Source organism: Ostrinia furnacalis, unplaced genomic scaffold (genome assembly GCF_004193835.3).
Source record: "Ostrinia furnacalis isolate ACB-3 unplaced genomic scaffold, ASM419383v2 OfSCF5758, whole genome shotgun sequence".
Classification (NCBI taxonomy): Eukaryota; Metazoa; Arthropoda; class Insecta; order Lepidoptera; family Crambidae; genus Ostrinia; species Ostrinia furnacalis.
In genome coordinates this window covers 135,331-152,468 of record NW_021135997.1, presented here as the reverse complement: position 1 = coordinate 152,468, position 17,138 = coordinate 135,331, and the positions used below count along the sequence as shown (strand labels likewise).

The 17,138-nt window shown below is 40.9% G+C and overlaps 1 protein-coding gene across 2 annotated transcripts in view; it reads right to left on the bottom strand.

Moving 5' to 3' along the window:
• Positions 1–17,138, bottom strand: part of FASN3 (Fatty acid synthase 3) — a 69,283-nt gene that overhangs the window by 12,625 nt on the left and 39,520 nt on the right. For both annotated transcript variants that reach the window (XM_028316515.1, XM_028316516.1), the window contains 15 exons: positions 16,295–16,404; positions 15,176–15,366; positions 13,137–13,306; positions 12,103–12,366; positions 11,714–11,834; positions 11,262–11,555; positions 10,511–10,954; positions 9,766–9,936; positions 9,091–9,221; positions 8,198–8,348; positions 6,842–7,013; positions 6,248–6,360; positions 5,592–5,753; positions 4,774–4,902; positions 4,140–4,219 (listed from right to left, as the gene is read on the bottom strand). In XM_028316515.1, coding sequence (XP_028172316.1) covers positions 4,140–4,219; positions 4,774–4,902; positions 5,592–5,753; positions 6,248–6,360; positions 6,842–7,013; positions 8,198–8,348; positions 9,091–9,221; positions 9,766–9,936; positions 10,511–10,954; positions 11,262–11,555; positions 11,714–11,834; positions 12,103–12,366; positions 13,137–13,306; positions 15,176–15,366; positions 16,295–16,404 — 2,703 coding nt within the window. The remainder of the gene's footprint in view (positions 1–4,139; positions 4,220–4,773; positions 4,903–5,591; positions 5,754–6,247; positions 6,361–6,841; positions 7,014–8,197; positions 8,349–9,090; positions 9,222–9,765; positions 9,937–10,510; positions 10,955–11,261; positions 11,556–11,713; positions 11,835–12,102; positions 12,367–13,136; positions 13,307–15,175; positions 15,367–16,294; positions 16,405–17,138) is intronic.

The window sequence follows — 17,138 nt, the reverse complement described above, 5'->3', positions numbered from 1 at the left end:
CTGGGTGGTTTTGTGCTACTGGACGTATTTTTTCTGTCAACTGAACTATCTTAAATCGAAGAGAAGTTACCTTGGTACAGCATCTATGGGCATGTGTGTGGGTTTGACAGGCCTGTGGCTGCGCTCTTCGTCGCGGATCTTGACAATTACCTGTTTGTAAGGAAAAATAAGTTATAATCAAAAGCATTGCAAGATTTGCAAGTAAGTCTTTTAGTTGATCACCTGTATTCACTGCAGATTCAAAACTAAATGACGACAATAAATTTACATTTTTGATCAAGCAGATGCTTTTATACCACCAGCAGCATGTTGTATTACAATTTGTATGAAAATGAATTATTTAACGGGGTTCATTTTTAAGGTTCCGTAGTTAGAGCCTGCAAACGGGATCTTATTTATATAGACAAAGAGTGAGAATATAGGTAGCAGTAGACCCACGGTTCATAAGATACAGCCACAAATACAGCCCTCTAAGTATGATATGAACCGTGATCATGAATCTCATGAATCGTAAGTTGATCTAGACACGCGGTAGTGTGTCAAGCCAAGTTCAAGTAACAGACCTGGCGAACAGCACCGTGTGCATAACACGAACTATTTAAGCCTTTAAGGAATACTGTATTTACAGTAATGAGGGTTTTCGCGATTGAAAAATCCGCCAGATGGCAATACGTAGACGCAAGGTCCAAATGCTGTATGATTGGTGGATTTTGACATATCTGTCAATGTCATGTCAAAAATAACCAAGAATATTGTATTTTTTACTGCCTTTTTTTTTGCTTTGAAACTGCCGCTGCCACCAGTGTGCCTGCTGCCGCGCTGCAACTGACCCGCACTGCTTCTGACCCGCGTTTGGTCTGCCGAAGCCTTTAGACTATAGAGGGGGTCAAAACTCCCTCATAACTCAAAAACTATTTCATATAAAAGTGTCTTTGGCTAGTTGTTACAGAAAAAAGAGTTTGAAAGTGTTGAAATTTCCGTTATCTGGTACCCATAGTGCAAGCTTCGCTGTGTTTGGGACAGGTGTATAATTTCAAAAGGTATTTGTCATTATGGTTGTGTTGTGTCTCGCTCACCTTCCCGATATGCTTGCCGGCAGCCATGTACCGGAAGGCAGTCTCTACCTCGTGCTTTTCAAAGGTGCAGTACGTGAGTGGACGAACCGCACCACTTTCGATTCCTGACAGCAGCAGGTCTTGGAGACGCTATAGGAAGATGTGGTGGTTAGAAGACTGGCAGATAATTTAATTCATGCTTGACTTTAAAGCAGACGAAGAAGTAAACAGCTTTATTATAACATTGTGTATCTGTTAGTTGAACCCAATCATGTTCACTGATAGATAGATTAAAAAGAAAGAAAAACATAAAACGAAAAAAAAGAGTGAGAAGATTTTTAAACCTTAATAAAATCTATAGCCTCAGATGGCCTTTCTTCTAGTAGACGACTGCTTAATCGTTACGCTACTAAGACATTGGACATGGTGGTTTAATTCCCACTTTTCATATTGCAGCTGGTTTTCATGTTTCGTAAAATTTTTGAAATCTCAAAGTTAATCTACTTGAACTATGAAACTAGCAAGTAGGTAGGATTAAGCAAGAGGCGTAAAATTACCTTAGGTAAGTAAAAGGCAAGTAAAAAACAAAAGAAAGGAAGAAGAAAAGAGAAAAAAAACAACATGATTCTTACCTTCCTGAAGTCTTCGCTCTGGTCGAAGATGTAGTCCAACATGATACCGTGGAAGGACGTCTCCTTGAGGAAGAAGTACATCCCGATGGGAGTGTTGTTGCTGATGTCGAACTTGCCGATCTCGAGGAAGCGGCCTCGGTAGCAGAGACACCTAACGGACGCCTGGTGGAGAAATATCCTGATTAATGTCGTTAAGTTAGAGGTAGGATAGCCATTTCCTCCGTGGTTGAGGATTCCGGGTGAAGCTCGCTTCCACCTTCGGCCTGATCGTCACTTACCATCAGGTGAGATACAGGCTAAGAGCTTTCTCGTTGTGTATAAAAAAGAGGTATCATCATAATCGTCATCAAGGTCGGACAAAATATGAATTTGAATGTTTTTATCATCAGGCTATTAATAGTCTCCATTGCAGGGAAAATACTTTCCAATTGATCATTACGCAAATGGGAGATTTCGTTCACAACAAAGTAGCTAGCTTAGTAGAGGAGCTACGCGATGCCACATCATCAACGTCATTAGCTAATTCGTCTTCTTGAACATTGTCCTCTCATACCAGTAGTAATATCAGCAGTTCATCTTTTTTTTTTCTTTTGCATTTTAAAGCACTGCTAAACTAAGTAATTTGCTTGACTTTTTGCCCTACTTTTTGTACAACTTACATGTAGCTTCTCGTCAGATAGCGAGTTGAGGACTATGTCGACTCCCTTGCCCTTGGTCTCCCGACGGATCATGTCTTCGAAGGAGGTGTCACGGGAGTTGCCGATGTGGCTGTCTGTAACAAATACCAGCAAAATACTATCAAGCTCAAGTTTAAACTATTATTGGACAGAAAATGAAAACTTCTGGTCATGGTCATGAGAATTCCTTCAGGAATTTAGGTAAGCATTTCCGTGAACTGTCAAAGCGTACTATTGTAGCTACAGTTAGTACTATTGTAGCTACAGAGGTAGTTGTAAAGAAACGTTTGAAAGTTTACTATACGAAAAAGGCAAAGGATTTAAGCACAGGTATGGATTGCTTATGGCATGAAGTAGTCTTAATCCTGGGTGAAGGCCTCGAGCGCCTCTGTAACAGGCGTGGATTAGGATTGACACAGTTCAGATACTATAGCTACACAAAAATCTCATTCAGGGACTGGGTAGTCAATGCGAAAAAACGCTCAACGGTTGGAATGTGCAGGTGTCAAAATGTCCATACGGACCGGCTGTTAGTGTGGCAGAAAGTATGAACANGGCGGTGATCCTCAGCACGGCACGCATTGTCCGGAGGTTCCTCAGCCTGTGACCCTGACCACCGGTAGCCTGGGCCCTGCTCCGCTGCCAGCGGGTTAACTATTTTTAAGATTTTTGTTTTTATAATGTATTTTTATTTTTTGATAATAATTACATTGTAAAAAGAAAAAATTAAAAATAAGAAAGTAAGATGAATAAAGGAATAATAATAATATATGATGACACTGCGCACTTTTATGAGCCTCCCTTAGTAATGGGGTACGATGCTTCTTCTCAGCATTGGCCCATTTATTTATTTATTTATTTATTGTCGCATTGCAGTGGTAGGGTTATTACTGGGACGTGTAAAAGTGCTTTTCAAAAGCCTACTTGCAAAACTAAAAGTTTTAATAAGTTATGCCACTTTTCGTTGCATATTCGTTCGTTTTTGATTTCGAAGTACTAAAGTCCAATGGTGGTTCCCGAAATCAATGTAATGAAAGTCAATTTAGCTTAGATATCTGCTATGGAACTTACGCAACATTTTATCTGGGATCTGTGACAGAGTGAAAACCACGCGCGTGAAATTATATGGAGAAGTAGGTATTTTATCACAAGTTAACCTTTTTATTCTGTATCTTTTACCAACCTTATGTACCTACTAAAAAGTTAACAAACGTTCAATCTAATCTTTAACACGAAGTAGGTACGATTAAACTTCAAAATTCACATTAGCGGTGCAGCCATCTCAAAATAGTTCCCTTCAAGATCCCGCCTCCGCCGCAGGAATTCTTCCCGGTGATTACAGGACCGGGCGAGATTATGCAAATGATAAATGGAGACGGAACTGTGAAGAAGTAAATAAATAAAACGTCCTTTATCTTCGTTGTGGAGCTGTATTTAAACTGGAAGTCTGTGATTTTATTGTGTACCGACTTAAAAATTAATAAAAGGAACTTTCAGTACCCATTTCTCTTTTTCTTGAGATACTAGGATGTTCAGATTCTGTAAATTGTTAAAATGTTGTCATATTTTCTTTGCATTGGTTTGGAATGTTTTTGAAATGAAATTGGAATTCAGATGAGATGACTTGACGGATGCCTGGTTTAGTGTACCTACCAGCCTATTCTAGGGGTCGCGGATTTGATCCCTATCTTCATCTATTACTCAACTAACTACTTGATTGATCTAGGATTGATTGATTATGCGACTATCTTAAACCGAACAGAGATTAAAATTACCTTGGTACAGCGTCTATAGGCATGTGTGTGGGTTTGACAGGCCTGTGGCTGCGCTCTTCTTCGCGGATCTTGACAATTACCTGTTTAGGGAAAAAAGAAGTAGTATGTAATGTATTTATTAATTGGTTGATCATTTTAAAGTTTCCGTACCCAGTGTCTGTTAGTTGTTAGAGGGCAGTATCTCATGGTCCGTAATACTCGTAGTTGTTAAGTGTTTTCAAAAGCATTACTTGTCCCTTGTCTGGTACCCATAGTGCAAGAATTGTTGCATTTAGGAGTGGATAGTGCAGTGTACTTATAATTTACTAGTGGCCGCCCGCGACTTCGTACGCGTGGATCCCGTTTTTCACCCTTAGGTGTGGAGTTTCGTAAAATCCTTTCTTAGCGGATGCCTGCCTACGTCATAACATCTACCTGCATGCCAAATTTCAGCCCGATCCGTCCAGTGGTTTGGGCTGTGCGTTGGTAGATCACTATGTCAGTCAGTCACCTTTGACATAAATTAAATTTAAATTCAAAAGTATTTACTTGTCCCTGGTCTGTTGTAGTAGTACCCATAGTGCAAGCTTCGCTGTGTAAGACTGGATGGTGGTCATCCTAAGGATTATTATTATTATGATTGTGTCTCGCTCACCTTCCCGATATGCTTGCCGGCAGCCATGTACCGGAAGGCAGTCTCTACCTCGTGCTTTTCAAAGGTGCAGTACGTGAGTGGACGCACCGCACCACTTTCGATTCCTGACAGCAGCAGGTCTTGGAGACGCTATAGGAAGATATGGTGGTTAGAAGACTGGTAGATAATTTAATTCATGCTTGACTTTAAAGCAGACGAAGAAAGTAAGCTTTGATGCAATTAAGTTGTAAACAGCATAATTATAAGTAACATTGTGTAACTGTTAGTTGAACCCAATTATGTTCACTGATAAAGCCTGGTCCGAGAGCACGTAGAATCCCGTCCAATGACCCCAAGCTGCCCATCCTTGTCGCTCGCACGTAATTATGATGCTGTCGCGCTCGCACACTCACTGCGGGCGCGCGTCGCACATTCGCGACAGCAATATAATTACGCGCGAGCGATAAGGATGGGTAGCTTGGGGTCATTGGATGGGATTCTATCTGCTCACGGACCAGGCTTTAGATAGATTACAAAAAAAGAGTGAGAAGATTTTTAAACCTTAATAAAATCTATAGCCTCAGATGGCCTTTCTTCTACTAGACGACTGCTTAATGAGACATTGGCTGCGCTACTGAGACATTGGACATGGTGGTTTAATTCCCACTTTTCACATTGCAGCTGGTTTTCATGTTTCGTAAAATTTTAGAAATCTCAAAGTTAATCTACTTGAACTATGAAACTAGCAAGTAGGTAGGATTAAGCAAGAGGCGTACAATGACCTGAAAAAAAACAAAAGAAAGGAAGAAGAAAAGAAAAAACAACAACATGATTCTTACCTTCCTGAAGTCTTCGCTCTGGTCGAAGATGTAGTCCAACATGATACCGTGGAAGGACGTCTCCTTGAGGAAGAAGTACATCCCGATGGGAGTGTTGTTGCTGATGTCGAACTTGCCGATCTCGAGGAAGCGGCCGCGGTAGCAGAGACACCTAACGGACGCCTGGTGGAGAAATATCCTCATTAATGTCGTTAAGTTAGAGGTAGGATAGCCATTTCCTCCGTGGTTGAGGATTCCGGGTGAAGCTCGCTTCCACCTTCGGCCTGATCGTCACTTACCATCAGGTGAGATACAGGCTAAGAGCTTTCTCGTTGTGGATAAAAAAAGGTATCATCATAATCGTCATCAAGGTCGGACAAAATATGAATTTGAATGTTTTCATCATCAGGCTTTAATAGTCTCCATTGCAGGGAAAATACTTTCCAATTGATCAATACGCAAATGGGAGATTTCGTTCACAACAAAGTAGCTAGCTTAGTAGAGGAGCTACGCGATGCCACATCATCAACGTCATTAGCTAATTCGTCTTCTTGAACATTGTCCTCTCATACCAGTAGTAATATCAGCAGTTCATCATTTTTTTTCTTTTGCATTTTAAAGCACTGTTAAACTAAGTAATTTGCTTGACTTTTTGCCTTACTTTTTGTACAACTTACATGTAGCTTCTCGTCAGATAGCGAGTTGAGGACTATGTCAACTCCCTTGCCCTTGGTCTCCCGCCGGATCATGTCTTCGAAGGAGGTGTCACGGGAGTTGCCAATGTGGCTGTCTGTAACAAACACCAGCAAAATACTATCAAGCTCAAGTTTAAACTATTATTGGACAGAAAAAAATGAAAACTTCTGGTCATGGTCATGAGAATTCCTTCAGGAATTTAGGTAAGCATTTCCGTGAACTGTCAAAGCGTACTATTGTAGCTACAGGTAGTACTATTGTAGCTACAGAGTTGTAAAGAAACGTTTGAAAATGTACTAATACGAAAAAGGCACAGGTATGGATTGCTTATGGCATGAAGTAAATGTTGCTGTCGCGCTCGCACACTCACTGCGGGCGCGCGTCGCACAGTCGCGACAGCAATATAATTACGCGCGAGCGATAAGGATGGGTAGCTTGGGGTCATTGGACGGGATTCTACGTGCTCACGGACCAGGCTTTAGTCTTAATCATGGGTGAAGGCCTCGGGCGCCTCTGTAACAGGCGTGGACTAGGATTGACACAGTTCAGATACTATAGCTACACAAAAATCTTACCTTTAAGCTGCGGGAACAGCTTCTTGATGAAGGCTCTCTTCTCAGCAGTTCCGACAGTGGTGAAGACCTCACAGCCGTAATGTAGCGCCACATTGATGGCGGCCTGCCCCACTCCTCCAGAACCGGCGTGGATCAGGATCGATTCACCACGTTGGAGCTGGCCTACCATTACCTGCATACAAATAAATAGTAATCTAAGAACATTTTAATTTTTGGGGGGGGGAAGCCGGGGCATGGTCTTGGTGGTAATCGCTGACGTAGTGAGGTCAGCATTGCCTACAAAATGCTAAGAAGCCCTCTGCTGTGTTAAGTAGTGGAACACCTATGTAGCAGAACCCCGGCCAGTCCGCGTCATCCACGTCCTCGTCGTCCACCCTGGGACCTGCTGCAGCCACGCTCTGCGTGCCCACTACCTAGACCTGCAGCTGAGCTGAGGATGCAGGGCGAGTATTCTGCGCCTGAAAACAGAATCTCATCACTAGGGAGGATACCCGAAAAAAACCGAGCTAGTCCAGAAGGACTACTAGGGTACAGCGGGTTAATCACCCACTTGCCCGAACATACTCGATTAACGAAACGTACACAACAAGACCGAACGAGATGGAGGACTGTTGTGGACGCCCTCTGCCCCATCTAGGGGACATAGGACCATAAGTCAAGTAAGTCAAGTAAGAATATTTTGTTCACCACAGAATTTATGTTCCGCCTGATCATTAATCACTTTCCACCAGGTGAGAGAAGACGCGAACGTAAACAAAGGTAGGGTAAAGCCCACGTTGAGAAAACAGAATCGATAATCGTATGTGAGAATAGATGTTTGGTACTTTTCGCTACTTCACAGGGTTTTGATGAAGCTTTACAATGATATACCTACCTAGCTTAAATTTAGTATAATAGGTTCTTACGTTAGTTTGATTCTACAGTGGGCAAACGAATACCTTTAATTTCTGTGTTGTTAACTGCGGTATGTTTTCCAATAAACAGAAGTGATTTTGCAATTTAGGTGTCCCATTTATATGACAACACTAGCGCTAGGCGCTGAGAAAAAGTGGCGAAAGAAAATCACCTTTGTAGCATCCTAATTCCTATTACCTACTTGCGCCTAGAACAGCGATTCCCAAACTTATTTTGTCTACTGCCCACTTTAAGAATAAATTCTTTTTAGCGCCCCCATTTGTAGTCGAGTGTCGAGTGCTCAGTTGGTATCTAAGAGTCCTCCTAGTAAATGACGCCTCCCAAGCCTCAACACAACGTCCCGATTTTTTTTCTGGGTCTCTTACCGCCCCCCTTTAAGCCTGCAGCGCCCACAAGGGGGCGTTATCGCCCACTTTGGGAAAGACTGGCCTAGAATCTTACCATTGCATAATACACCGTGCCATAAGCCACAGGTACGGTGGCCGCCTCCTCGAAGCTCCACTCATCGGGAACGCTCCAGATCAGACACTTGTCACCTTCCACCATGTTCGCCATGCCAGCACTGCGGATCATGGCCATCACTCGGGAACCACTGGAAAAGATGGCTGGAGTCAGTGATTGGGATCAGACGATCATTATTGCTAGATATAGTCTGGTCCGTGAGCACGTAGAATTTTGTCCAATGACCCCTAGCTACCCATCCTTATCGCTCGCGCGTAATTATGTTGCTATCGCGCTCGCACACTCACTGCGGGTGCCAGTCGCACAGTCGCGACAGCAATATAATAACGCGCGAGCGATAAGGATGGGTAGCTAGGGGTCATTGGACAAAATTTTACGTGCTCACGGACCGGGCTTTAGACGGAGGGCTTCAAGCCAAGAGGTTCCTTTGCCTAACTCGCAATGGGTTTACACCATACTTACACTTGGCAAAAGCATTAATCTAACAGTTGGATTGTGTTTAAGATCTTTAAACTGACTAGCTTTCCGCCCGCGGCTTCGCCCGCGTGGAATTTTCGGTTTTATATAATAACCTATGACACTCAGCAATAATGTGGCTTTCTATTGGTGAAAGAATTTTTAAAATCGGTTCAGTAGATCCCGAGATTACCCCTTACAATTTAACAAATATACAAACACACAAACTTTAACTCTTTATTAGTATAGATGGACGGATGGCCTGAAGCTGTGTTACTGTTTAGGCTAAATCTCGGTGGATTAAAAGAGATCTTAGCAAGCCGGTTAAGAATGGTCACTGTATTCAAGGTGACGCCGCCTCAAAGGATTTTGGACGCTACTCAAAAGTCTATTAGGTGTAAAATCTGTTGACTTACTTGGGAGTCCTGCCAACGATTTCGAATCCCTGGACGCACTCCTGGGCCAATCTGCCGCGAGCCACAGCGTCTACTGTGACGCGGCCTGTCGCCGTCATGACGTCACGGAAGTTCAGGGCCGAGCAGTATACCTGGGGGAAACAGCTTGGTATGATGAAGAAAGTGCAAGAGAACCGCTAATAAAAAGACCTATTTCACCACTTATTTATAAAATCCTCGATAGCCAATTAGGAACTTCGTTTGTTCGTTTCAGTCAAATATCGTCCACAGCTGGACAAAGGCCTCCTCCAAGGATTCCCGTAACGACCGGTCCTATTAATTAAGAACATTATCTGTCAGATAAACTAAAATTTTTGGTAGCATAGGACTTTGAAGAGATAGTCAAGACGTCATCTGCATAGTAAGTTGGGGAGATACCCAAATAAATACTTGTTTTTTCAAGATTTCACTCTACCACTTTGTCTACTGTCACTAATGTAATATTTTATCCATATCGAATAACAGCTTTCTATTGTTAAGAATCTCCGATGTAGACCACAGACAAATAGAGTTTCTTGAAATTTTTGTAACACATTATTTTGTTTGTAATTCCTAAAATAAATAAATAAAACGGAACCCTAACAATAAACTGTATGAATTACTAAATCACCCAGCAAAAAAAACCTAGTTACTTACATGAATAAGCACACTCGAAGGGGTCTTGAAGGTCTGGTTGGGCCTGATAGGTCCTTCCAGCCACCTCATAGAAGACAAGTCTCCGATGGTGACAGTGTTGACGTAGCCGTGATCAGCGCGGACAGTGTCTAAGTCCCCGAGGAGAAGATGGCGGTATGTTCCCCATTGACCCTGGAGAATCGGCAGGAATTAGTGTATTGTTTCAATTATTAAGACCTAATGTGAATGCTAATGTGGTTATGCAATAAACGATTGAGTATTATCAGCCTATGTAAGGTCCATTCAACTGTAAGCGACAATTTGGTGTCCTTTAATCACCCATGGATAAGATGACCTAGGTGATCAAAGTGGACTGCAGTTTAATTATTATTTCAGTTTCCTTTAATCACCTATGTGAAATAGACCCATTGATCAAAGTGGAATAGACCCATTTTCCAAGCACCTAATCCTTCTCAAGGAATCGTTCAAAGAATATTTTTTATGCCTAATAATGTTAGTCCATTTGCAAGATCGCACACGAAAAGTTGTGAGACAATTACGTGTGACAATTTACAAACAGTAAAGTGGAACCAACTTATAGATTACATAAGAATATACGGACAGTATAACTCCTAGCACAAATTATGATTCACACCATAGTAGGGGCATTTCGGAGACCTTATTAGGGTCACAAAAACAGGTGGAGTTCTATTCATTACAACGACATAAAGTACATGATTACTTGAACACTTTAACTTTAACTTACATCTTGGAAAACATTCATGGCCAAGTCCTTATCCAGTTGCTCCTCATACATTTCCAAGTCCGGATTGAACGGTGGCGCTGACGGGTCGGCGATAAGCAGTCCATACACGACCTCACCACCAGGTTCTCTTCTCAAACAGTTGACTAGACCTAGCAGACCGTTGATGTGCTCATCTTGGTTGTAAAGCACGACCTTCTGACCTTCTTTAAGTTCTTCTTTAACTTTATCCACCCACGAGAATGTCTGATCAGTGGTGACGATTTTGACGAACTTAGCAGGGCGAGCTCCTACCCTCTTTCTCAAGAGGACTATGTATTCAAGGCCTGTGTCCTGAATGGTGATGATATCGTACTTGTCCGAGAAACGCTTGGGGTCGGGACGGTCTTTTTCTCTGCTCATGATGAAGGCTTTGTCGCGGAGGGTTCCTAGAGCTTGTTGGAGAACCTATTTGGGATAAATTGAAAGAATTAATATTATGTTGAAGCATTTACTGGTAACAGTGGTACTTGACTGACCACTTTTACCAGTTTTTTTTTTTGGGAAAACCTTTTAAGAGCCTAATAAAATTGCAAGTAAATATGACTATTGTGACTGAAGACAACATCAGTTTAACATTTCGATTCAGTGAAGTTAAAGAAATAGAAATGATGCCAAAAGGCTTTAATTACTAAGCCTAAATTGTCTGGGGGACCCTATTCCTTTCGATGTTCGTTGACCGCATTTTAATGTTAGTATTTATTTTAGTACTTACATCGTCTCTCTTCAGAAGGTTAGCACCAACAAACATCAGCGTATTCGATTCTCCAGACAGCTTCTTATTCTCCACTGTGACGGTGTGAGGCATATCCTCAATAGGCTCTTCAGATATCAGCAGAAGCTCTGCTTGTACCAGAGGCAGGTCACCCAGGATGTCCCCAATAGCCGGGATTATTGGCTCGAGGTTGTTCTTCTTGTATTCCTCGTCAACCAACTCAATGCTTTTGACTTTGTAAGTCTGTATGTTCTCGTGAATCAGCTGGATATTGGCACGGAGGATGTCTTCGATCTGGATTGTGAGCATTTATGTTACTGAGATTTGCAAGAACTTTCAAATAAAGAAGCTGATGTTATTTTAGTAAGTGCAACATAAACTTCTTTCAATATGGTTGGTGTACAAACTATTTTTTTACTAATCAGTGAATGCAGCTCTGAAGAAACTCTTACCTTCATCTTGCCAGTCCCAAAGTTGGGAATGAAGACATTCTTCTCCAATACCGGCACACCAAGTGGGATCCTCTTCGAAATGGGAGTTGCGTGGAGACCTCGGATCTCAACTCCACCGGCCCTAAAAGATATTAGCCAGTATTGTTTTCACTGTCTTAAAATGGACCATCCAAGCCATATATTTGGAGCTATCTGTCGGTGTCCCTCAGATTAGTAACTTTTGCTTTGAATGAAGGAGACGCTTGCTAAAAACAGTGTTGGGTAGCCCACAGCTCTTGACAAAGGCTTTTAGAATTGAGATGGCCAAAAAATTGTTTAAGGCAAGTTAAAGAAGAATCTTACAGCACACATAATCAAAAGAACTTAGAGTGAATTAAATTGTACATTACCTGATAACATCAACGTCAGGGTAAACCCGAACTTCAAACGAGTGCTTAGCCGAATCCGGGTTCATCTTGGAAATGGCATTATAATGCATATTGGCGTCGATCGACATCTTCTCGATCCTGGTGGGGACGAAGAGTCCTCGCGTGTCCTGGCCGATGATCTTCATCTGGAGCATGCAGTCCATGAAGGTGACCCAGTTGTTGACCCAGGCCAGCCTGCCACGGCTGCCTTCGACGTTGCAGCCGATTACGCCGCGGAAGAGGCCACTGTTGAAGATTTTAATGATAAATTAATTTTCTTGTATCCGACTTTGTGGTGAAGTGGTTAAACAAAACAGTGGGGGTACCTACAATCAGCGTCAAATACTCGTAGTTCGTGACGCCAAATGTAGCCAAAAAGTTCGGAACACGTCTTAGTTACAATGAGAGCTACCGTTTTTATACTTAACAGTTGGCACCCCTGGCGATTGACAGGACCTTACTCTACAGTGGCGCCATCTTGATGAGTGCAAATGCGATAGTCCTCCTACCACTTTCGCGCTCACCAGTTGGTGCCACTGTCTTCGCTACTAGCAAGTGACAGGACCTTACTCTACAGTGGCGCTAACTGGTGAGCGCTAAAACGATAGCCCTCATTGGAATAAGGTTGTGTTATCAACTTTTTGGCCATTTTGGGTGTCACTAACTATTTAACGCTGACTGTACCTACTGATGATATTGTTGATGACACTGAAAATTTGAAGTGTTTTATTCCCACTAGTGTGAAAAGTGGTGCGGTTCATACCATATCAATAAAATCATGTAGAGGCATTTCGAATAACTGCTTCAATCAACTTAAGCTTCATAATTACCTTCTTAACACTATATTGTGACCTGGTGTTAGATTCTAAGAGATCAATCAATCAATCAATAAATCCTGATTATTGTTTACTAACAGAAATACCAGGTTAACTTTTTTCATTTTTCTTGACGTAGTAGTTTAACTGTATAGTTACATTTACAAAAAACTAACAACTTCTGACCAGCTTTGTTCTTACCTGTACTGGTATCCTCTCAGTCTCAGTTCCTTGTAGAAGTCTTTGGTGAGCAGATGCTTGATGTTGGGCCCTGTGGACTCGGGCACTGGCGGAATGACTCTATAGTCCTGGCCCACGTTCTTCTTGGCGTAGATACGTCCAGTTACAATGGATGCGCCGCTCTCTACGATCTGTGGAGAAAGATAATATTTAATTGAGAGATAAGTATTCTTCTTCTTCTTCCTCGGTCCTTCACTGATGAGGAACACATTAAAGTGTTCCTCCACAGACTGCGGTCATAAGTTGAATGGAGCGCACGATAGGATAGGAATTTTGGGAGATATAGGTACTTTAATGTCTAGATATTTTTAGATCAACTTAAAACTAGAATCTGTCTAGTATTTTTATGGCAGACGTTTTGGTCCGCAAACCTATCAAACATTTTTGCGACTCTAAATCCTTACCTAGATTTCTTAGATCCATAGAGACTATGTTTTCCAATAGAAATTGAAAAGGATTCAAAAGTTGAATCATTTCATTTTGAATTGCAGACGACGACAGATCTCAAGCTTGCAAGCACTGGAGTACCTACCTACCTAACTTAAAAGAAGAGTCATTTTGTTGCAAAAATGTAATAGTCCTGTATTCGAGTGAATTTTATCTATCAATCTTTGAATTGAAACCGTGTGACTAAGGCAAATGTAAATAAATAGAGATAACGATTGTAGTTAATAAATGATTAGGTGCCAGGTGCTAATTTATGTAATTAGTTATTCCTAAAGTGATTTTATCAGCTAATGTTGTAATTACCTAATTAGAATGACTAACAGATAAACATTATATCTAAATTCGATACATACTTTATTATTATCATCCATCTCATGTTGCTTTGTAATATGTTTTCACACATGTTTATGTAAATAAATATCTTTATCTTTATCTTTATCTTTAACGAATCTTAATATCTGATAAAAAAGGCAATCTTATTGGGGAAGGCCTATGTTCAGCAGTGGACATCCCGTGGCTGAAAATGACTTTGAATGCTCGAACTAATCTAAAAGCACCCACCGGGATCCAAACCATTGACGTTGTAGTCAGTTAGGTAAACGAACTAATATTCCGCGCGTTCGTTTATTTTAATAGCAAGATATTATTATAAGTACCAGCCCGAGTGAGGCTAAATAGCCATCAAGAAATTTCATAACAGTCACGCACGGACGGACCAAGCAAAATACAGCATCTTATACAGTCGCAATAAGAACGATTTTGCTACCAATTTTAAGGCTAATACGCCGATGACTGTACTTATTGGATAATAAATATTACACAAACCACAGGTGTGCGTGAATTTTGGCGAAAAACCGATACTTTCCCCATTAATCATGCCGTAATATTGTATTTTTCCTAAATAAATTTTCTCCGATGTTAAGAGATACTAAGTACCTACCTACCAAACATTGATCGGTTGGTAACGTAATAAAGTACCTGCTTTTATAAAATTGGCTTCGAGGAAACTGTTCATTGAACGACAAATTGTTTATTGAAGTTAGAATAATATTTTCTCTGAATGTTGATTTTATTGTAAAGGTAGAGACATACTAATAAAAAGGTACACAGTTGTTGAACACTGTTTTAAAATGACATTTCCATACTAAATGTCATTTTAAAACGCTGTTCAACGAGCGTGTAAGTTTTATTAGTAAGATGTATAGTATCTAATTGAGACCGTTAATTTGAATTTTCTCGACTTTCTGACGCATTTATGAACCTAATTGACTATCCAATAAATCACCATATTATTATAATCATCAACCACACCACCCACCATACAACATAACAACAATGTTGTGTTCCAGCAGTTGGTGGTAAGATGAACAATCTTATGTGGTTATGGATTCCGGGTGAAGCTCTCTTCCACCTTCGGCCTGATCACCACTTTCCTTTAGGTGAGATGCAGATTAAGATTCCTTGTTCTTCTTTGCCCTAGATCTTTCCCATATTGATATTTGTGGTCACGACAAGATTTTACTCTTTGTGGATTAAAAAATCTCCATACAAACCTCGAAGTTCCCGCTGCCCTTCTGGATCATGATGATGAACTCCAGGTTGCCGTCTTTAGGGATGTTGGTGGCTCTCTGGAAGCGGACGTTCTCGAAGACGACCGACACCTCGGTGTAGAGTTCTCCCATCATCATGCCGAGGGTTTCCCAAACCAGGACTAGGTAGCCGGTAGCTGGGTATAGGTTGCGGCCTGAGGAGTTGAATGATAATTTAAGTCCAGGTATTTGGGTGATGCTTTGGCCTGATTATTACCAGGCCTGTTCATCTCCGCGAGTTTACATCGAAAACAAAACACGCACGATGGCCCACCTACAGGATACTATTCGACAAGGCCTCACATACGAGCGAACATTGACTCACGCACGCGTATTCTTGTGTATGATGGAAGAAAATAAAGAAAATGGTGTACTAAATACTGTGCAGTATTTAACTGCCTAAATAATAATAAAAACACAGAATGTCCTTTTTTAAGTTGCCTCAAGACACTGAGAGGTAAATAAGTAGTTAATATTATTCATGTTAATTCATGCTAAATCATGTATTTCCTCTGCAATTTTCCGCAGTTTGGCACCTCACGTCACATCATTTTACCGAAGTCAGCCCTATAGCTTCGGCGCAGTACCGATCACTGACGTTTGTCAACAAAATGGTGCTTGACTCTTGAGACAGGCTAAATTACACCATATTGTTAATGACATTGAGCATACATTTTTTTAAATACCTTTGCGAAGTAAAACTTCTGTACGTAGTACTTATTATTATTCTGTGTTTTACTCTGATTCGTTTGAGATGCAGACAAGAGCTCATCCGTTGGTGTTATAAAGAAATTATGCATGTCATGGTGTTTTCATTGATTTGGTTCACTGATATCTATTGTGGATTGTAGGTTCTAAAAATTTCATTATTTTCTGTAAATAGGCTTTCAAAGAGCACTCGTCTCTCCTACTAGGTACCGCTTTCGTTTGTATGGTTCTGGGTGTTTTCTATTTATCTATGTAAGTATTTATGTATACCTTTGTCTGGTACAAACTTGGTTTCATTAGGAATTAGATAGTGTCGTGTCCAAGGAATTTGTTTATTTACCTACCTATAGATATTTAAAACATAATATAACTTACCATCAACCACGTGGCCAGCCATGTATTCGCTGTCTTCGTCCACTATGGACATCCTCACCGTTCGCTCACCAGACTTCATCTTTTCCTGGGCTCTGTATGACGTCACATACCTGAAGAAAAAGAAGATACATAGAATATCTATGATATAAACTGTCAGCGAAAAGGGAGAACTTATTGAGTTGACAACTGTGATTTTTTTTTCTGAAAAGGAGCGTTTTCCCCGATGTCTTGGAACCTTTCTTTAAATTTTCATGTGTATAAGTCCCATTCAAAACGGAATCTTACGCGCTAAGAGTAAACGGCTCTTAATAAAAACAATGAATTGTGAATAACATAGAGACACCCAACTGTCTGTGAACACGATAATGGGGTAGTTAAATCTGTAATATTGCCAAATTGTTAACTATGATACCGAGGCAGTTATATCTCTTTAGCAGGCAATCTAACTTTTAATACTGGTGTTACTTGGCGCGGAGCATAATTGCTTATGATGCAATAGTTTGCATCCTAAGCAATTATAGCATGTGCGATTTTGTATCGCTAATAGTCTAATGTTGTAGACTCTACAAATGCCTTGCCTTAACATGCATATCCATCGGCAATCAGGCCGATATTTGCCTAACGAACCCGCCCTAACGAAATTGAGAATCGCCAATAGATTTCCTACCGCTTTATACAACATGGGAATTAATTTGCGGACAAAAATAGTTCATAGAGACTGAGGTCCGTAACAGAACGAAGCTGAAAACTAAATTCAATTTAAAGCTTAAATTGAAGCTTTGATTGATTGTATTTCATTAAAAAACCAATTACAGGGTGGAATCTGTTTTCTTTATACGTTTTC